General features: G+C 34.3%; 1 protein-coding gene and 2 pseudogenes across 7 annotated transcripts in view; 1 reads left to right on the plus strand and 2 right to left on the minus strand.

Annotated features, from left to right (window-relative positions):
- Positions 1 to 5,270: 5,270 nt before the first annotated feature.
- HNRNPR (heterogeneous nuclear ribonucleoprotein R) overlaps positions 5,271 to 23,217 on the minus strand; it is a 29,708-nt gene continuing 11,761 nt past the window's right edge. For 3 of the 7 annotated variants that reach the window (XM_039854394.1, XM_039854400.1, XM_039854395.1), the window contains 7 exons: positions 19,684 to 19,761; positions 17,349 to 17,525; positions 15,472 to 15,607; positions 12,870 to 13,084; positions 8,690 to 8,839; positions 6,686 to 6,807; positions 5,271 to 6,546 (listed from right to left, as the gene is read on the minus strand). In XM_039854394.1, coding sequence (XP_039710328.1) covers positions 5,934 to 6,546; positions 6,686 to 6,807; positions 8,690 to 8,839; positions 12,870 to 13,084; positions 15,472 to 15,607; positions 17,349 to 17,525; positions 19,684 to 19,761 — 1,491 coding nt within the window. In that variant the 3' untranslated portion in view covers positions 5,271 to 5,933. The remainder of the gene's footprint in view (positions 6,547 to 6,685; positions 6,808 to 8,689; positions 8,840 to 12,869; positions 13,085 to 15,471; positions 15,608 to 17,348; positions 17,526 to 19,683; positions 19,762 to 23,217) is intronic. The other 4 variants (XM_039854396.1, XM_039854397.1, XM_039854398.1 and 1 more) reach the window with 4 other exon arrangements.
- LOC120596444 (uncharacterized) lies at positions 9,681 to 9,799 on the plus strand (annotated as a pseudogene).
- On the minus strand, positions 22,784 to 22,902 carry LOC120596380 (uncharacterized; annotated as a pseudogene).

Consider the following 23,217-nt stretch of genomic DNA (forward strand, 5'->3'; position numbering starts at 1 on the left):
TCAACATAGCTCTAAACCCCAATAAAGCTACTTCCTGATTCTTTACTAAACCTCCTCAAATTCAGTCCTTTTTACTATCCTGCTCCTTTACTACCTTCCCTCAAACAGGTGCCCAATCTAGTACTAAATTTGAGGACAGGAACTCCATTTGACTACAAATGTCTCAATCACAGAACTACAGAATCTGTTTTACACAATTGAGCCCATCACACCCCACCCAAAATCACCAACACAACATTTTGAACATGTTAAATTTTATTAAAAATATTTAACATTGTACAAATATTCCAATACAGTTATGGTACCTGAACACCATACCAAAAGCATGATCTTTATTAAACTGCTGATTTAATGGTCTTGCAAATGTTCCTATTTTAATATTCTCATGTTACTGTATGCATACCAGCAATGTAAAGTTTGTAGGAGCTTTCAGCTCAATTATACAAACAGCCTTGTAACATAGTGCTAAACATCATAAAAAGAGTCATTAAAATACAATTCTACCTATCTTATTGAACAGGCTGAAGAGGCTACAGAAGTCTCTTTTATCTAACCATCATAATGAGAAATCAAGATAAGCAATGTTCCTGGAAACCTGACAAAGTTACTACATAAAATGAAAGCCCTTATTTATATTTGAGGAATCTAAGTTCCCCGCCACAATGCCTCTTTTTCTGGTCCCATGTATCCTGTTGTTAGTGTATAAAAGCCAACAAACTTGCACAGCATTTTCCTTAACTTACATGAAGTGCTCAGAACTACTTGAGTGTTTTACTGCTTACTTTAAAACTTCCAGAGGAGCACATTAAATGCAATCTTTACAGTTCTATACGCTGTTCTGTTCTATCATTGATACATGCATAAAACATGTCCAAAGAGAAAGAAGCACCTTAATACAATAATACACCCACTGAAATTCTTAAGGTATAATTTCACTGCAGTGATGTACAGCTAGTCTACAGCAAGCTTACAGACAAGAGTTTATATTCATGACACCAACTGGCACACGTTTAACACCTAAGAGATTCTTCCTAGACTGATACACCCAACCAACAAAGGAGGCATAAGAATACTGAGGAGGTTCTTCAGGCATGAAAATCCATAATTACTTTTAATCAGTGCTTATGTTATATTACATTTTTATGGTATAGTCAGAAATGCTTAGTTATTAATTTCCTCGATTTACACTTTACTGTCATGAAATCCCCTACTGAATATAAAATATTTTAATCTTTAGCACTCATTTAAAAATTGACTCTTAATTCATCAGTATCTACTAATCCCACCTGTCATAGGTTTCAGACAAAGCACAAGTTATTAATTAATTTGTATTTCTGCTATGTTCAAGGTCCTAATATTTCAGCTATGTATTTACCTTTTGACCTAAAGTCATTATTATCAAATATATCTTTAAATTGAGTCAACTATTGTTTTTCAAATTGCTTAAACTTTTAAGTTCCATTTTACAACATTAATATTTCTTTTGGAGGCTTTAAAAAAATTTCTCCCGGTATTTAAACCCTCCTTTCTATCAACACCTCTCTATTTTTACTACTATTAGTGAGCAACATCTCTTAAGATGCATTATATGCTAATATACCCATTAAAATGTAAGTATGATATAAATATAATGAAAATTAAAGGGATTGAAATCACAGTAAAATAAAGCAAATTTATTGTCTGAGACTATTTAGTCTTATCTTTTAAAGTATCTATCTTGATCATTTAAACCCTGAGTATTTCATTGCTTCAAACTTGTAGACCTTTCCTGCTAATCTACCAATTTGAGAATAAAGAGTATAAAGTACTTATTATATGTTCCTATTAAGAACAGAATTACTTAAAGAATTATTTATCTTTCTACAAGGCCAACATAAATGCCCACTTATAGAATTTGGGCATTTTCCCACACTCAATGCCCCACTACTGATAAAAAAAAATAGGAAAAAAAAAGTTCTTACCAACAATTCCACTGGTTATCGTCCCCAGCGAACCCCACCTAGCAAGTCGACATCATGACATGTCAGGTCAGGGCAGCCTCAACCTCGCTTCCCTGATAGTCAGGTGATAAAAGGAAGGAGTTAAAACAGGAAAAGTACACTTGCAGATTTCTGGATAACATCTGAAAATGATTAAAAAACAAAAACAAAACAAAAAACCCAGAGCTTCTGGTAACCTCTAAATAAAAAAAAAATATATGTATATTTTAAAAGAAAAAACACTCCCAGAAAGAGTAACAATAACTACTTCAAATTAAGTGTTTATATTTAAATTACTGACCTTTACATTAAATATGCAATATTTTTAAAGCTTGGTGTTTGCATTCCAAAACATAAGAACTAAGCAATAAATTTCTAATGGAAAAGTAAACATGCCTGGTTAATGGATTTGTCATTCTGGATTCTCTAGTCAATCACCCAATCCACTAGCTTACTCAGAACTAAGTTAACAGAAGCTCTCATTCTTAGAGAAACATAAACACACTTATAAATCCAGTGCACTCTTTCTATAAGGCTTTTTCACAGCTGCTCACTTAAGAGACTTCGCAAAATAAAAGACATTAACATTTCTTCCACATACTTCAGTTGGTTTTCTTAACGAATACTGGATAGCTCGGTATAATAAAACTTTCTTTGTAAAATCAAAACCACAAATTTTAACATAATCGGCAGTCTTTATAATTGACAAGTAACAGCCTTATAGCAAGTATTTACTGGAAGGATTTGGTTTTACAAATAATACACAATTAATAAAATGTAGATATGATTATCCAAATGGGCAGGAGGCAAATGATGTAATGAGTTTCAAGAGTATTATATGGCTTTACACTAGGAATGGAATTTTATGTCCCTTCTCTTTTGGAATTTAAAATATGTATATAATTTATTTTGATGCATGCTGACCTTTTTAAAAAGAGGGTTCGCCTCCTAAGTCAGATTTCAAAGTCAAATGAGAGAAAAATTATCTACTAACAGAAAGCATTGGGCCTTCTTATGCAGAATAACCCCAGTAACTAAAAAACTGAAAAATATTTATGCTGAACTTTTTTTTTAAAAAACTAACTACAGAACCATAGTAATTCAATTTCCATATCAATTGATCAAATAAACTTAAATTAGAAATCTGGCAACTTATTAGAACTTTTTTGCTTTTAAAAAATTAAAACACCGTCATATAAGTACATCATTTAAGCAACTGCTATAAATGAGTGATCAAATAAAAATTAGCATTCCATTTTGGGGAAGGGGTATATTTGTCAATCTCAGGTGGGTGCCTACAGAGAAGAGGTCTACTTGAATATAAAGTAAATATACTTCCCAACACACACATTACTGTAGCAGGCTCATAAATAAAACCAAATGAATTAGGTTGGGGAACAAAAAAGATGGCAGGAGGGCAGAAAATCAAATTTCCCAGAACTCATACTTTGTGCCTATTTAAAAAATCTTTAATGCAAATATAAAGACCTCCTTAAATTAACATTTTTTTAGGTTTACGTATTAGATTGCTAGATTTATTTTTGTGAGAAGATGAGCTCTGAATCTATTTTCTCTAAATGCTGCTAAGGCAATAATTTACAAGACATCAACAAGGGGAAAGCTCTAAAGTGAGATTTAATATTTACAGTTATGTTCTTCTGTTAAATAGCCACAAAAAAACCTATAAAGTAATATTAGAGGAACATTTCTATAGATGAATAAAATATAATTTGCAATTAAAGAAAAGAATTTTGATTTGGAACCCAAGTTTTGTTCTTATGTTTTTGCTAAGGTTTATATTTTAGGATGGATGGGGGAAGCACAAGAAATTACTTTTCTATAATCACTTCTATTCCCAGTCCTAATTTTCTTCGTGACAACTTTGTAGTTGGTACCATCTAATTTTTAAGAAATATAAACAACGAATTTTATTTGTAGACCCTTTCTTCTCTCCAAGAAAAATCAGGGTTTTATTTAAGTCTAATTTAGATTTACAGTTATAGTTTCAAATTGTATTTTCAAAGTTTAAAATCAGCATTTAAAGAATGTTTGGTGTCTTTACTTACACACATGGGCATTAAAAAAAGATGGATCTAAGCTTTACCAAACAGATACCCATGTTGACTTGAAACTACTCTTAAAACAGACTACACAATTTATCGGTTTATAAAAACATAATAGTATTAATAATGCCCATTAACTTACTGTACTATATAATTAAGTGAACTTTTAAAGAGAAATGGGATATACTGACTTTCATCAGCAAATATTTTCTTACTTTAAATCATGAGCTGCCATAAAACTCAAAACATGATCTAACCAAATTCACAAGGAATTAAGTGGGTAATGATTTTGAAATCCAACTGCTGTCATAACAGACACCAAACAGGAACAAAACACAAAATAAAGGTGTGTCCGTTATTCCCCAATGGCTTATTTTTATAATTTAAAAACATTTTAGACCCACCTAAGAACAAAACGAAAGGGAAAACTTTATGATAATTTAAAAGTGATCCAGACTTTTCTGTACTGTAAAGTCTGGATTCTTTTCGTTCCTCTGATTCTCAAACAAAAAATTCATTCCAATAAATCAGAATTTATAAAGGAAACAGGGAAATAGATGTTATGAATTGGCCAACAGAAACTTTAGCCATTAGGGATAGTTAAAAAAATAAGAGGTATTAATAGAAAGTCAGATGTAAGTCTACTAGATACTTTTAAGCCTCTCTTAACAAGCCTCGTGTTTCTCAAAGCAAATTTACATAGTAATAGAAAATTATATTCCTAACCAGTAACTGAAGTGCTATTTCCTATCACGTATACTAAAATTGAGTTCAGTACGCAGTGCAATTGACGCCACAGTACTAACATTTTTCCTGTTATATACATTCATTTATCCAGCAATAAAGTTTTCAGACAACAAATCATCCTTTATAGAAAGAAATGTGGGTCAAAATAAATTGCAGTCTGCTTCCCTAACCCCATTTTATTTAATGCAAATTATCCAATGCCTGCAAGAATATTCAAAAGCCTTTGAACCTGTTGTATAAAAATAAAGGACAAAATTTCAAAATCAGAAAAGACTATGAGAGAACACCAATCAATGAAGTGTTATTTGGAATAAATACTAGAATTTAGACTAATCCTCAGTCTGATAGCCACGATACATATTGGAATAGACTTTTGCATGAATTTGATCACTCACATAGGCAGTTATAGTTTGAAAACAATATTCCTTGCAAGGATTACGAATAAAATAATGTTTTAGGACACAATTGAATTTGAAATAGGTAATGTTTTGAATAGATTTTTGAGTTTTATTGAAATCTTACATGAACAAGAAATTGGAAATACAATCACATCAAAGAACAAATTGTCACGGCTTTGACGTTTAAGCCAAACAAATTTTGTAGGGCAGATTTCAAAAAGGTGTGAAGTTATAACAATTTAAAAACACAGTTAACCTACTTCTAGGAATGCAAAACATACAATCATAGGTTATTTTCAATACAAGAAAACTTAAATTGGTTTGCTTTAATTTCTTAAAACTACTAAGACAAAGCACTAGCTTGTATTTTTATTTACAGCATACTCCATACTCCTATGTAATCTATCTCAAATCCAAAAAATGAAACTGTCCAAAACCAAAGGTTCTGCAAAATCATGATTTAACAGTGTGCTCAGCTTGTTTTGAAGCTAAAATGAAGCCTGAAACGATAAAAGCATTGTAATCCCCAGAATAAGGGAACTCTGCAAGCCCAGTAATGTCCAAGAGCATTTATGAAAAGAGGAAAAAAATAAAAAGACTTGAGTATATACACAATAGTGATTTCTTCAGCCCAATACAAATGGCAGCAAATTGCTAAAGATGAAACAGTTAAGCCAATTTTTTTGAAGAATGTAGATCTAGAGCCAATCGTATCTTGCCAATATCATTTTCAAGCCCTCACTTGTCTATTTCCACTGTTGCCCATAAGTATCCTGATAAAATTCCTGGTTGTCATTATTGTAACCATAGTTACCAGAATAGTCACCACCTTGCTGAAGCGGCTGCTGAGCGATGGGTTGGGAACCCCAGTTCTGTTGGTTGTTGGTCTGACGGCGCTTGGAATCAGGCTGGTTGTACCCATCTGCCTTTCTCTTGCCTCCTACATTGCCCCCACGATTGCCCCGAGCTCCACGAGAACCACGGCCTCTCTGTTGTTGTGCAGGACCCCCTCTGCCACCCCTAGAGCCTCTTGGTGGTCCCAAAGGTGCCCCCCTCTGTGAATAGCCAGCTCTACCTCTTGGAGGTGGTGCTCCCCGCCCCCTTGGTGGTGGTGGAGCACCTCGCCCTCCCCTTCCTCCTCCTCTTCCTCTTACTGCATAGCCATCATCATAGCCGTAGTAGGGATCTTCATAGCCTCCACGATAGTCGTGATAATCATAACCATAGTAATCGTCATAGTAATCTTCATAGCCATAGTAATCTGGAGGGTAGCCATATCCACCTCTCCCCCCACCACGACCCCGACCTCTAATTGGAGGTGGCATGCGAGGAGGAGGGTGATAGTAATAATCTTCATACCTAACAATAGAGGGAAGGGAGAAAAAGAAAAAACAAATTAGTTTACTTCAATACTCTTCTTGATTTTGTTTTATCAACCTGATTTCTATTATCAAGTTATTCTCTGTTCAAAGGTATATTTGCTAAAATGCAGACTCACGCAGTGCTTCTGGAGGCCTGTCTAGCAGCTTGGCGCTCTTTCCTTTTCTTGTCTGGTGGCTTGGCTAAGACTATTTCAATCTCTTCCCCTTCTATTTCTTTGCCATTCATTTCATCCATGGCCTATACAAAATTAGAAAAATAAATTTATTTTACAAGCAACAGTATTTTAAAACATAAGTACATAAACATATCCGTGCCTGTTAATACACGAATTAACAATTTCCTTAAATATTTTAATTTGCAAAAGATGAATCTAGCCACAAACCTTTCAGGATTCAAATTTTTAAATAATAAATACATGATATTCAACATGTAGTTCTTCTACTGTTCTTCCATAAAAAATTTTAAGGCTATTAAACACAAATGAGGTTACTGAATGAGGTCAGCAGTGAAATTCAACAAGAAACTGACCAAAAAAAAAAGCCTGGGTTTACCTTGCAATACTTAACCTGGAACATACTTTGCCTGAACAGTTAGAAGCACAGAGCCCAGGAAAGGCCTAGACTCAAGTACTCACGTGGAAAGCATTCTATGTTCTAGTCCTTTATTTATGTTGTTCCACCTAACAGCCTCTGCCATACTTCAAGTCTCAGGTAACTCAGTAACAAAATATCGCCTCCTCACCACAGCTTTTCTATTTCCCCATACAACTTTTTCCTCTCTGGACATACATAAATATTCTATCCATAATGAGTATTTAGTGATTTACAAATCTCTAGACAAAGATTAAGTCAGTCTAGATATTAATTTCCACCCCCTTTACCACCTTAGCTTTTGGCTAACTTCAGCTAAAGAAACTAAATGAGTCTTGGTATAAATAAAGAATAGAGAATCTACTCTTACCTGGCCATCCTGATTCCCAGATGTTGAGCTAAAAATTTTATGATTTCAGACTTCTCTGGCAACCACCCTACCGTTTTTTATGCAACCAGTAATTTAATACCAAGTGAATCAAAGGAATATTCAGAAGGTATAAATTTTATTAGTTATCTGTGTTTAACACCACTGGCAATTTAAGAAGGCAAACATTAAATTCTATATTATGCTGTGAATTTTATAAGCAATACTGTCTAATTAATTAATGCCATCAAAAAGCAAATCAATAAACTTTAACTAGTCAAAAATTCTTCTATAAGGTACATTTAAAACCTGTACCCTGGGCAGGAAACAAAAACTGCTCAACTAAGAGGTGGTACCACTCCATTGATAGAACATGTAGAAAAAGAACCAAGTCTGAGTCACTGAGGATTTTGGATCCATTTTCCCGGTTACATAAAAAGGCTTCTATTAGTATCCCCCCACCCCTGCAAAAGAGAGAACAAGAGGAAGAAGAACCTGGAAATTTTACCTATCAAAGATGGTGCTGATCCATTATCAACAGAAAGGAGCAATATTTAGGTTTTATGTTCTAGACACTGTATGAAAACACTTTTTTCACACTTTTCATTACGATCATCAAGGAATAAATCAATTATATCCAAGAAATATGTCTACTATCATCGAAACTGATAAAAGTCAAATACTATTAGAATTCTAAAATAAAGGTGAAACTATGAAGAACCATTACCTCAAAACACATCTACTGAATTAAATATGCTGTACTGTATGTAAAGTTATGTACACAGCTCAGTTTCTTTCAAAGGTCCACAAACCAAGGTAAACAAAGTAGTTTTAATACATTTGTTATCTGTTTAGTATTTATAGCAGCTAATTACTATGCCTGTAATATTCCAAGGCATGCTGCTATCAAAACTTAGGTTTGCAAAAACAACAGATTATAAAAATAACTTGCCTGACATCACAAACCTAGTTAGTAATGATTAGGCTTTGAAATACAGAGTCTTTCTTGTTATACTACCACTTCACAGAAATTATTAAAAGAAAGTTTCAGGGTTCAGCAAAGCTGAAAACTAATTTTATTTCTGTTTTTAAAGTCACTTTATGTATTTAGCAAGTTTAAACAGAATTCTAATATTAAGAACCAAAATTTCAAAATTTCTACCTTAACAGCTGCTCCTCTGTCTTCAAAATGAACAAATGCATAATCTTTCAACTTCTTCACTCTTTCGAGTTTTCCAAATTCAGAAAATGACTTTTCCAGTATTTCTTCTGTCACTGTAGTAGCCAAGTTTCTCACAAATAAAACTTTCACCTAATAGAACAAATATACAAAATTGGCATTGGCTACTTAACTTTAGCTCGTCTTAAAGTGTTGCTTCCTATCTTCACGGCATAGGTTTTTCTTCTCTAAAACATTAAGTGCTGTATAAAAACTACCAACGAAATGATTCTGATACTAGTTACCAATTTATATAAATTATTGGTTCCTTCTCCTGCCCTATCATTAAAGTACCTAACACTGTGAATAGCACCTTCAAGAAACCAACATATAATTATTACTAAATTAACTTACAAATTTAACATAGTCCCTAAGTTCCCACTAAAAAAAGTTTTTCTCATTTTTTCCCCTACAACTGGATAAGGTGATTCTAAAGTTCGTATAAAAAAACAAGCAAGCAAGAATAGCCAGGAAAAAGATAAAAACAAAATTTAGAGACTAGCCCTACTAGATAAAACCAACTATAAAGCTTAAATCATTGAATTAGTGTAGTGTTAATCTGGATGAAGATAAAAGCTGTATCCATATCTCACAATATATACCAGGATACTCCAAACAGACCCCTTGCTTCCCAAAAAAAGGATGTCAGGGGGACTGAAAGTATTAAAAGAAAGTAACGTTATAGAAAATTGTACTGGGAAAGGCTTCATGACTTAAAATCTATACTATAAAGGAGTGATGAGTTCAACTCCCCAAAATAAATGACTTCTACATGGAAAAAAATAACACAAGCAAGGTCAAAAAACAAACAACTTACACTACACTCCTTCTTTTACATCAGGGTCCCACAAAAATAAAAAACAGAAAAACTAAATAGAAAAATAGGCGAAATTCCTGATTACATAATTCATACAAAGCAGCACAAATGGCCCTTAAACACGGCCATGCCACTCTGAACGAGCCCGATCCCATCTGATCTTGGAAGCTAAAAAGAGTCAGACCTGGTTAGCACTTGGATGGGAGACCACCCAGGAAGACCAGGTGCTGTAGGTGTAAAAAATAAAAATAAAAAAATAAGGGACTGTAAGCTGACAAGGTCCTTGCAATCTGTGAGGTCGACCAAGGGTTGCCTCGCCTAAAAAAAAAAACAAAAAACAAAAAAAAACACTCATACATAATGAGAAGAAAAATCTTAATGGCTCTGAGATACCATTTGTTATCAGACTGTAATCTAAAAGTTCCACCATACACTATTTTGACAAGGATGAGGAGAAAAGAGGCCTCTTGTTTTTTGCCAATAGGAGGGTAAAATGAGACACCTCCTACAGAGGGGAATCTTAAAAATAATAGATATACATTTACTCTTTGGCCACAACTCTATCCCTGAGAATCTATCCCACAGATATATCTGCACTTATAACAACTGACATCATACAAGCTTATTCATTACAGTATGACGAGAGCAGAAAAAACACAATATATAGCTGGTTGAATATACCATGGTACATCCACAGAATGGAGTATTATGTAGCCACAAAAAAATGAGAAAGAGCTCTAACAGCTGATATGGAGATTGCCAGGATAAACTCTTGGTAAGACATTTTTTCATCTCCAAAATGGCTCCAACTTATAGTCAATGTGATAGGCAAGCACTGTGTCATAGTTTAATGGGCAAAATTTTATAATTTCTTAGTGGTACATATAATGGTATACTTTCCTTAGAGCTGATGCAATATAATGGTAAATAAAATAAATATAGATCAGTAAATACGGTTAAGTTGCCAGAAACCACCTGTGTAAGAAATAAAGAATATATACTTATATTTGTCTGTATTTGCCTAAGGAAACATTAAAAGGATAAACCATAGTCTACTAAAACTGGATGCCCAGAGGGACATGGGGATATGGTAGATTGGGCTACAGGTGGAATTGGGACTTCTCTTGTCTGTACCTCTCTATAGAATTTTGATATTTGAGCTAAGAATATACATTACCTAATCAAACAAACAAACAAAAAAATGAACATATCTACTGAACAAACTGTTGCCTTAGGTTGAGATTTTATGAATAAAAAATATTTGTGGAGAAAATATTAATTCAATGGGTGAAAAAAAATGTAACATTTTCCACTTGTCCCTCTACTCTACTTTTCTCAATGCTGTCAATACTGAGGTCTCACTCTACATTAAGACAGTCCTCCAATAATTTACTTTTAAACTTAACATGGATCTTTTATTCTTTTGAGATGAAACCACAATATACTATATAAAAATTACTTGTTGAAATTGTATTAAGAAAGATACATTTAGGCTCTTACATTGTGTTTGATTATAAAACGAACCCAACTTGGCAAAAGATCGTCAATAAATTATAACTGATAAAGTGAAGTAACAGTAGCAGCTTTGGTAAACTCCTCATTAGAAATCAAGAAAGGAGTCAGTATTATTCAATCAAATTTATTCAATTAGTATTGTTCAAGTTTACAGAAGTCTCTTTTTCATTCTGAAACTTGTTCTTGACGTTTTCTAACCCTATAAAAAGATTTACAATATATTTCAATCTAAAAGGTTACCAGCGGTATGTGAAAAGCGGTTGACAGGCAAATTAGTAGCTACACTTGAGATTTTCTCAGGATTTTATTCCCACCTCTTCTAATGTAATATATCTCTCATGCTATTTAAAAAATGTTTTTATAAACAAGCAATTAAGCTACAATCAATTTCTACAAGGTAAAGTCAAAGTTGTAAGGGATCCAAAGATATTTATCCAATCCCAATAAAATAGATGACATCCAGTAAGTTTGCTCAAAGTCGCAATTTTATTAAAACAAGTGAAATTAAAGTTAAGCCAGTAAAAAAGAAATCAGGGCTATTTAGATTCCCAGTCCCTTTCCTTGATACCCATCTAACTCAAGGAAAATGAGAAGATACTGAGTAGCACTTCTGAGAGCCTCTGGTTCATTCTCAATGGATCTTCTCTGCTTAACCCAAAGATGTTTTTTGTCTATGAAAACTCTGTTATACTATCATAAACTGGGACTCTCCTCCAAACTATCAGAGTGAGGACTGCCTCCTAAGAATCTGAAATAAAAAGCTGGAGGAAAAGACTTCTCAGTCCAGAAGAATCCAACAACTAATTTATAACCATCCATAGAATTACCACCTCCCTGAGAAGGGAAAAGACATATACCAAAATACTCAAAAATTCACTAAAAGCAGCAGAAATGCAACTCTGATGTGTCCCTTAGATCCCAGGGGTCACCCCAAAGGAAAGCCTAAGAACCAGGATTCATGGCACTATCATTTACCAAGCAAAGATCTTAGCAATGCAAGTATGGGGAGAAGGAAAGTGAGGTCCCTCTACAGCAGTGGTCCCCAACCCCCAGGCCGCGGGCAAGTATTGATCTGTGGCCTGTTAGGAACTGGGCCAGCAGCAGAAGGTGAGTGGCGGGTGAGTAAGCAAAGCTTCATCTGTATTTGCAGGCGCTCCCCAGCACTACTAGCAATGTCACCTCAGCCCTGCCTCAGATCATCAGGCATTAGATTCTTATAGGGAGCACCAGTCCCTGGTGCCAAAAAGGTTGGGGACTGCTGCTCTACAGGACTTATTATGCATGTTTTCCTCTACCATTTAACAGCAAACATGACAACCCTTTGCCTTTCTTCACAGGGAGAATACTCTAAAGGAGCTTGATCATTAAAAAAGAAAAATTAAAAAAAAAAAGAGGAGAAAAATTAGCTGTAAATCTAAATAAAATATAATTCATGGCCATGTAATAAAAGACACAGTATATAACCCATGAAGATTATAATTCATAAGACCCTGTCATTTTCCCTTGTAAAACTTCTGTATAACTAAACAAGTTCTCAGTGTGTATAAAACGACTTAATCGAAAAGATTTACTTCCTTTTGTACATTTAATCTGCAGCAAAAGGGATGGTTAATGGAAATTCCTGGTTACTAAGAAAGGTTGTTATGTCTGGTGTTAAAGCAGGTCCTTGCCTAAACAGTTAAGACCAAGAGCTGCACTTTGTATTTATTATAAAACTCAAAAATTTGAGCTTGATTCTGAGTATAAAATTTAGATGATAACTGTACCTCCATCCCAAGCAATTGCATTTACCTTAGCCATGACTTCTGGATCTGGTTCTTCCACAGGGTCAGCCCATTCAACTGTAACTACATTTCCCCAAACTTTTACTTTTCCACTCATCAGCCGGCGTCTGGCTTGTGCTGCTGACTTGTGATCCTCGTATTCAAGGAAGCAGAACCCCCGATTCTTCTTTTTGTCATCGGGTTGATGATAGAGAATAACGTCCACCAAACCCTCTGTTAAACCAACAGCCAGATAAATAAGCCAAAAGCATCCACCACACATCTAATGATTAGGCAGACCTAAATCCACTTGCTGAAGAGCAAAAAATAACTGAAGAAGCCTCAAAATGATTCACTAATTACCTAGTAGACAATTAAATCAGTATTATTAGATATGAACTTTGTAACAGTATTTTATGTTCCCTTTTAAGGGGTCGTGAAGATATAACCATAAACAGCAGGTCCAACTTTGACATATAACATTCTACAGTGTCTTAGAATAGTGATATAACATGACCTTATAAGTTACGAAACACTACCAAATAACTTAGAAACCAAATTATTAATATAAATCAAAGAGAACTAACATTCAACAACTAATCATGTCCAAAAATCATCCTTGGCTCTAACTTAAAAGTTGTGGTTTTTAACAAATATGAAAATAACTGCTAAATATTGGTGTCCGTCTGGTCTTAGTTCTGTGCCCTCATCTTTCCATATGTTCCTTCTCAGTAATACCAGCTAGTTCTCACTTTTAAGTACTTTCTCTATCTTTAAAAATGCTTAGATTTTATTTCTAGCCCAGACTTGAAGACATTTCAAATATAACATGTCCAAAACTACACCACCACTCCCCAAATCTGTCTCTCTAGACTTCCCTATCTAATAAATAGTACCATCATCTGGGTTCTCAAGACAGAAACTGAACTCATTCTTGATTTCTTCCTTAACTTCATCTCCCCTACCTAATGCCAAGTCAATCTATCTTTTGCATCTCCAATGCTATTACCTTAGCCCAATCTCTTCTACCGGGACTACTATGAAAGCTTCTATTCTTAACCCCCTCTGAGCCATTACCATATAACAGTAGGAATAATATTCCATAAACAGATGTTATACCCTGCTTAAGACCTCCAAATACCTTCTCATTATACATACAATAAAACCTAAACTCCTTACATGGTCTACTTCACCGCATATAATTCTATTCTTAATTCTACCTTTTAACAATACTGGCCTTCTCTCTGTTACTTTTATACACCAAGTTCTTTCTTGCCTTAGTGCCCTGGCATGTGTTGCTCTCTTGGAATGCACATCTCTTTGCTCTTTACATGGTACACCTTCCTCATTCTTCATGTCTTGGATGAAACGTCACATTATCAGAAAAGCTTTCCATAACCATCAAAAAACAGAGATAGCAGCTATTCTCTAGCTAAATATCCTTTATTTCCCTCTTCACAGTGCTTATCAAAATGTGTAAATATTTTTTTGTCTTATCTCTTTCCCCCAAATGTAAGTTCTATAAGGGCAAGGAATAGATCTCTCTGATTGACCACTGCATCCCAGCACACAGCACAAATACCAGCACTTAACAGGCACTGGATGAACACTTGCTGAAAGAATAAACGGATATGAAGCCAGAAAGGAGCTGGCAGGCAATAAAAACATGATGAGGTCAAAGAACTGTGCCATTAGGGCTATCTGACCAACGCAATTGATGGATAGTGTCAGTGGTTTCAAAGTGGGATGCTAGAAGTCAAGATTCCAGAGTGGCTAGAATATGTGGCGACAAGATCCAGAATGTGACCTGGATGTAGGGGAACTGAAGTAGAGGAGTGGATATGAGGTGGTCACAAAACAGGCTAGGGCATTAGATGGTTCATCCACATAGATATAAAAGTATTAAGAGTAAGTCGATTTAGGGCAGAAGAGGAAGACAGTGAGCCAGCAGCAATCTTCAATTAATGAAAGACTAAAATCAGAAGAGCAAGAGATGACAGCTTGAAGGAAAGAGAAAGGATAGGTATGTCTGGATGACAAAATATAAAGGATTAGTGGTTTTTAAAAGGGAAAGCAATGGTCTAAAACAGTGCTGAGCCACAGCTGTCATTTAGTGGTATCCATCAGCACTTAAAAAATGAAATGGAATAGAAAATATCAGACTAAAGCATGTATAATAAGTGAAAGCATGGTTTCACTAAATTTTGTTACACAGAAATGTATATAGACTTGTGATATAAAATGCACTTCTCCATCAATTCCATGAATTTAGACTTGGAAACTTTGAAAAATCTGATCTAGAGGAGGCAAAAGGAAAGAGGAGGATAAGAACTCTCAACCCGTTGGCCCTAAAGCACACTGAATGTCAGAGGGGAAAAGCCTTCACTTGAGGGCTACAGGACAAAGACTCTGGCAAAAGAAAAGGTTCAATTAAGGCAAAGAAGGGGACATTCCAAGAAATTTAGGATATGAGGGAACTTGCTTAGTCCAAACCACTATAAAGCAGAAAAGAGGTGATTTAGACACTGAATAGACATTTGAATTCTTAAGATTAAAATAGACCTTTTTTTTGCACTAATAAATAACCACAGATTTCCCAAAACTAACTTCTAAATACATTTTTGTTTTACCTGTGACTTTACTGAATTCTTCCAGAATGTTTTCTTTAGTCTTATTCTTCGGAATTGATCCAACAAAAAGCCTGTTGTTTGCCACAGAAATGCACACTCCAAGATGTTTACCAGGGCGGATTTCATAGCTGTCACACTGCAAGGAAGAAAAGAACCAGATACCCCACAACCACCCCTAACTCAGGACTGATCTCGATCTAAAAAAGTTAACAATTTACGGTCAAACACTCCCTGCTTCATGAACTCAGAGTTCCTTCAGGCTTGCCAAAATATAAATGTGTAACTAAAACAGTCTCATTTCAGCTTAGTTCACTGCTCCTCCATATATAAATGATTCAAAGTTATTCATTTTATTTTTTTAAATATCTTACTTCATGTGGTGACAGGAAGAAATCTAACTATAGGGGGTGAATACACAGTGTAAATATATATATATGCCTTACTGTTAAAGTGTATATCTAAAACTTATTGGATTTCGTTAATGTCACCATAAAAAAAATAAAATAAAATAAAAAATAATAAATAAAAAAAAATCTTATTTCATATTTCAACTTTATCTAAAATTTTTTCCCAGAGAATTTCAGAACAACTACCAGAGACTTATTATTCAGGGTCCTTAGAAAGGAAATTAGATCTAGATAAGCCATAAGCAAAATAATAAAATATAATGACTATGTTTAATCGATGCAAAAAAAAAGTAATACTTCATTCTACACAAAACAGAATTCTAAATATATACACATAAGGTTTTAAACTGCATATCAAACACAATCCTTTCAAAATTATATGAAATGACAGGAATAAAAAATGTTTTATTTAAATCACTGTATACTGGTTTCCTTGATAAACTTTAGCTTCTCATGCTTCAACATTACTTACCATTTACTAAAATATGTCATTAAAAAATGAAACCATCCATACATTGCCAGAAATGTAGAAATAAAGCTTTGAAAACTTCTCAATATTAAATAAACAAACTGTAAGGAAATGTCCATAATAAAAACTAAAGTCTGGGCCAAGCCAGAAGTGGAACTAATTTAGAAGCAATTAATGAAACCAAAGAAAGACTTGATAAAAAGGTTATCATTCCAGAAGGATTAGAACTAGACTAAGTGAGGTCTTTACATGTTTAGCAAAAGTTTATGCCAAAACATGACAGTTATTTTAAGTTACTGAGATGGTTGTATCTTAATGCAGTAAGACTGAAGATATACTTAATTTGCAGAACTTTGTTACTACTACTGCTGCTCTGAAATAAGGGCAAAAAGTAAAAGGCCCTACAGAAAAGAATTAGTAAACGACTATTTTATAATAGAAAAGAGAAAGATTAAAGACAGAGAGGACTGAAGAGCTCAGAAACAAAAAGATAGAAAACAAGAACATACTTAGAAAATAAATAAATTGTATGATTACGCTGGGACAAAAATAAAAAAGATTCACAACCATTTCCTGAATTGTATCCTGAAAGTCACTGTCGCCTATTGTTGTTTCCCAGAACCTATCTCAGCCTTCACTGCACTTTAAGAATCCTATCCTAAAGTATAACAGCAAGAACTGACATCCTTTTTTGTCCTAAATCAAAAGAGAACTGCAGAAGCCAAATATTCAAATGAAACTTTAGATATTAATCATTCTAATGGATAACTTTTATAATTACGGGAGACTTTCCCTAACACATTATTTCTTGAGTACTTTCATTTTTTTTACTTTTATAATCAGAAAAAATAGAGCAAAGGTTACATACCAGTTCGCTCAATATAAAAACATCCAAAGCAAAAACTAAATAAAGTAAAACAATGTTAACCGCAAACATTTTTACTTGAGGTAATTTTCTCAAATAATGACTTGGTAGACAGTGGGTATTTGTTATCACATACCAGTTTAACAGCTTCCTGTGCAGCTTCCTTTCCACAGAAGGTGATAAATGCATACCCTCTGTTCTGACCAGACAGTGGATCCATCATAAGACGTAGATCCCAAATGGGACCAGCCTTTTCAAAAAGGGGCACCAACTCATCCTCATATAAATCTCTTGGTATTTTACCTACAAAGACCTGAAATAAAACCTCTGTATTAGAATCCCAATATAAGCATTTAATTTTAGAGCCATAAAGTCTAACTGCCTTTTCTTTAAGGGGGTGGGGACACAGAGATAGTCAAGAAAAGTGGAAACAATTTAAATCTTACAGAACTAACTCTAGTTTTTATTATTATGACTTCAGAATCATCAATATAGAATATTCTATATTAAAAATGGAAACTGAACAGTAAGTGTGCAAAATTTGTACTAAAATTTGAAAATTATGTCTTTTGCTCACAAAAATAAAGAGCATGTATTATCTTCATGGAAATATAATGTCTGTGTTTTTATAAAAATAATTAAATACAAGATTTATGTGGTCTTCCTCAAGTTTTCTCAACTCTAATATCTTTACTATTAAGAACTCCAGTGCTTCAATGCATCCTCTTTCTCCATCAGAACATTAAAAATATAAAAAAAATTCTTCACCATATGAAGATTTGGTGTTCTGTCTTAATTAAAATTACATAATAGGATTAAATTGTAATATACAATGTTAAATTAGAATTAAATAATCAGAAACCTTCTCAGTATTTATCATCAGACCACAATTTTCTTCAAGTTTCCACCATGTCAGCAACATTAAAAACAATCTTTTACATTAAAGCATTTGCAATCCACACAGTCTTAAAGAGTAAATTAGTATTTGCATGAGATGAATTTTCTAGTCAAACTCTTCTACATCAACATTTCATATTCTGAAAAAATGACCTGATTAATAAGTAATAATAGCAATCCAAAAGATGTAAAATTATACTGAATATTAAATTTCTGATGTTTAAGTTCTACAAGTTGTGCTATCTTAATACAATCTTTTTCAAAATAATCGAATTCACCTTCACTGCTGTCTGTACCTGAGGTCTTCTTTGAATCTCTAGCATGATTCTCACGCAACCTATTCCAATTCTTCTATCTCCTTAAAGTCTCCAATGCTCATTCACTAAATCTCATTCTAAGATTGTCTGGGAAAGTTATTGGTTTCCTCATAGTCTTTCTTCTCAGCCTTAAAAACCTTTCTCAGTATCTATTTTCATACCTTTCCTTTGCCTCAGAGAGAGAAATTTACTTCCTTTCCACGGTTAACTCCTTTATCCTAATAAATAAGCTCATTTCTTCTCACCACCTTCTGGAAATCATTACAAACCTTTGTCCCTTCAAGTCTACTTTGCTCAGTACATCCTTTCCTTCCCACTGGTTCCTTCCTCTGTCTTCAAACATGCCAAATCTTTCATAACAAAACAAAATACCAACAAAAAATCCTTACTTTAGCTTATATATCTTTCCTTTCATTTTTATGTGCTTTGAACACACACCCCATGTTTTAATTCACTTGTGCAGTTATTCTTTTCAACACATCTACTATATGCTTAGTACTAAGCAGCTACAGTGAAATATATATAAAACATTTAAAGTGTCATCTAAATGATATCCCTACAGAACCATCTAATGAAAACTTACTCTGAAAATCACTTGGCATCTATGCTCTCTCTAAAATTGTCTTCTTCCTCTAACTCTAACACTAAACTGCATGCCCAATGTCATAATGGACTTCTAATAACCAAATTCAAGTCCTTCCTCAGTCTCATTGTCCTTGCCTTCTCAACAAATATTAACATTGGTGATGCTACCTTTTGAAAATTCTCTTCCCTTAGGTCTTCAGAATCCACCACTAACCTGGTATTTAATTACTTCTCTAGCCTTTCTATGGTGATTCTTCTATCCATCCAACAGTCTGTGTGTTTGCCAAGGTTATGGCTCTATCTTCTATTCTTCACTGTATTTTCTTTAAAGATCATATCCATTCCTAAAGTCTAAAACTATAAAGTTATCTCCCAGATCCACATTGCAAGACCTAATTCTGTAACTCCAACTACCTATTAAACATTTCCTCCTGATTGTCCTGGTTTTACCCTCAAGTCATCAATAAGTCTAGAGCTCCCAACTTTTGTTTTTTGAATATAGATATAAGTATAGATAAGGATAACAATATCAGAATACTAATACTTATCAATGCATGAAAAACCTGTTCTAATTTTATTCTTCTTCCTTATAATTTTCTAAATATTCCACAATAAAGACATGTTTGTAACAAATGTTTCCTTTTTCCAAAAATCAAAATAACTAAAACCTACCGTTGTCAACCAGCTCCTCTGTTTTTTCGTCATTTCTCTTGGAAGAACATAATTTCTGCTGCCCTCCCCACAAGATGACTGAGGAAATAATATTCCCATTAATAAAAAAATCTCAGATATTTTGAATCCCCCCCCATTCCCATCCATATCCAATTAATGTTTTAAGTATCAGCTTGAAGTTGCTCCAATGCATAATGCCTAGCCTATACAGACAACTGGTTCCCTCTCATAAGACAAATTTTCATGAGACATGGAATCACATATACCTCGGACTCATGCCATGTACTTTTCTAAGTTCTAGAGATAAGTGAACACCACAGACAAGGTCTAGGCATTCATGAAGTTTATATTTTACTAATAGAGACAGACAAACTAAAAAAAAAAAAAAGTATGATTTCAGGAGGTGTTAAACGCTAACAAATATAAAAGCAAGGAAAAGGAATAAATGAGGAAGATAATATATTTTAATCAAGAGGGCCTCCCTAAAGAGGTTAAATTTGAACTAAGACCTAAGTGAGAAAATTAAGTAAAAATCTAAGGAAAGAGCATTCCAAGGTGAGGAAACAAGTACAAAAAGATGAGAGTACAACTGACATAGCTGAAGAACAGCAAACAGACCAGTGATGACTGGAATGCAAGGCCCAAACAAAGAGTGTTGAAAAAAAGAAAAGACATCAGATTAAGTTAAACCATGGTTAGGAGTTTCGAGTTTTATTCCAAACATGCTGGGGAAGACAAGAGAGGTTTGAGCAAACGAGTGATCGGGTATGACTTATATTCTAAAAGAAATATTCTGGAACTGGGTAGAAAATGGACTATATGGAGAAACTGGTCCGGTTAATGGGGCAACCCAGGCCAAGAGATAATGTGGCTTGGCATAGCAGAGTGATTGCTATAAATGTAGGAAAAATGGGAGAAATGATGAGTTTCAATTATGTTGGATTCAAATCTACATTTTAGTTACCTTGAACAAGTTTCTTAATCAGTGAGTCTCAATAGCCTCATCTGGGAATAACATTAGCAAGAGGGTTCGATTTCCACGAGAGCAGAGAGCTCACAATCTGTTTCTCATTTTACTCTCAACATTGAACACAGTGCCTGGGATATAATGAGTGCTCAATTTTGAATGAATGTATGAACAGTTACCTCATACAGTTAACTTATATCCTAACTGGATGCCATTTCTTCTCTCCTACTTAAGGACACATGGTCCAGCAACAATTTTATCATCTATTTCCCCTTTTATACATGGACTGTTACTATTAGCACACAAGTATATAATAATTTCTCCCTTAATACTGAAATTAAAACTAAAATATATCTTGACTACAATACCTTTCAGCTATTGTCCCATTTTTCTGCTACACTTTGTAGCAAAATTGCTCAAACAACTGTATATAATACTTGCTGTCTCAAATCCCTCCTCTCTCACTCTCTTGAATATTCTCCAAATCCGGCTTTTACTACCATTCCTGTCAGAGTAACTAATGACATCCACAGTGCCAAAATCGAATGTTGATTTCCCAGTCCTCATCCTACTTAGAAAGTTTGATATAACTGACCATCCTTCCTTCTGTGAAAACTTTTTTCACGTGATTTCTGGGACACCACACTCATTTTTCTCCCACCTCATTGGCTCACTCTTCTCTATTCCCTTTGTTAGTTCCTGCTTATCTCCTCAAACTCTTAAATGTTGACAGGCTGCAGGGATCAAATCTTAGACCTTTTCTCTTAGCTACACACACTTCCTTGGTGACCACATGCAAATTTGTGGTTTTTAAATACTATCTAGATGCATATGCCTCCCCCTACATTTAGAATCTCCAGCCAAAACTCTCTCCTGAACTCCAAGCTCATATAAGCAATTGATAATACAACAGTTAGCAACTTGGAAGTCTAAGAAACATCTAACATAACATGTTGAGAACTTAACTATCTTTCAAATCTGTTAATTTGTTCTTCTCTAAAGCTTTCCTCATTTCAATAAATGGCTACTCCATCCTTCTATGTACTCAGGTCAGAAGCCTTGAAGTTATCCTTGCTCCTTTCTCTCATACCTCCATATCCAATCCATCAATAAATACGGTTATATATGCCTTCAAAATATCCAGAATCTGACTACTTTTTGCTAGCTTCAGTTATACAACCTGTATTAGCGACTCGATAAACACTCATTAACAGCACAGCACCAAAAAAAGCTACTGATAAAAGGTGCCCTGAGATAAGAAATATACAAGGGTAACTGACGTTAATTTTGAAATGCACTTTTTTGGTGTGGCTAGACTCTCTGGCCTAGTCTGATTAGAGTATTTTTATATTTGAGGATATCTGAGTATTTTAAAACTGTTTTGGGAAGTAAATTCTGCTTTATGTTGTTTCTACTAATATAATGCAATGGTGCCCCATAATTACGTGCTTTACCAACCATATTTTCTCCCTACACATTACATACGTATACATGTAAAAGCAAAGAAAGCACACATGCAGTGGCACTATGAAAATATATGACACAGAGGAAAGGGAAGAAACTAAGTGGCAGATTATTATACTACTTATATAACACTTGTACCTATATTTTTAGAACCAGACAAGTTTGCATCATTAAGCATACTCAAAGTGAAAAACATGTATTTTCAGCAAAAGTAATTACTTTGATGATTGAATAATCAATTTACAGAAAGGATTCATAAGAGCAAGCTCCTTATACTCTATCATTTGAATGTTAAAAGTCCAGCTGACAGATTTTCCAAGAGAATACTGTTTTATTTTAGAATATCTACAAATCTGTGGTCAACAAAGTACCCAATATTATAATCACTGAGGTCCATAAAGAAATAGACCAAAAATATTGATTATCTGAGAAATAGGAGGTAGCCTCATTTCAAAATCAGTTTAACTTAGGGCATTAAAAGAACTTAAAAAGGTTAAAACTAAACAATATTCAAGAATTAAGTATCACTCCTTTTAAAGCATTTTAAGCTCAATTTTTAATTACCTAAATATTTTCTTTTGTTCTCTTTTTTTTTAAGGCGAGGCAACCTTTGGTTGACTTCACAGATTGCAAGGACCTTGTCATCTGACAATCCCTGATTTTTTTAGATGCCTACAGCACCTGGTCCCTCTAGGTGGTCTCCCATGCAAGTACTAACCAGGCCTGACCCTGCTTAGCTTCCGAGATCAGACAGGATCGGATTTGTTCAAGGTAGCATGGCTGTAGACTTTCTTTTGTTCTTTTGTCTAAATATACTTTTACTAATCTGTTGGTTCCGGAGCCATTCTGGCTCCATATGAGCTATTCAAAGTAAACATTCAATCATGGGCAAGTAATCTTCCACCTCCCCTCCAGAACCAACAGAATCTGGTGAATACCATAACGACAGTTTTTCCTTTACTCACTCAGCATCAAGGCTTTAGAAAAGTTTTGGCTGTCTAATAGTGATCCATCGAATATTCTAACAGTAACAGAGGAAGCCCTTTGAGGCTCTGGAAGTAATCGACATAAGTAACCAGGCAGCTCAATAGTCTTTTGTGTAT

The sequence above is a fragment of the Pteropus medius genome, unplaced genomic scaffold (assembly GCF_902729225.1).
Source record: "Pteropus medius unplaced genomic scaffold, Ma_sr-lr_union100, whole genome shotgun sequence".
Taxonomy (NCBI): domain Eukaryota; kingdom Metazoa; phylum Chordata; class Mammalia; order Chiroptera; family Pteropodidae; genus Pteropus; species Pteropus medius.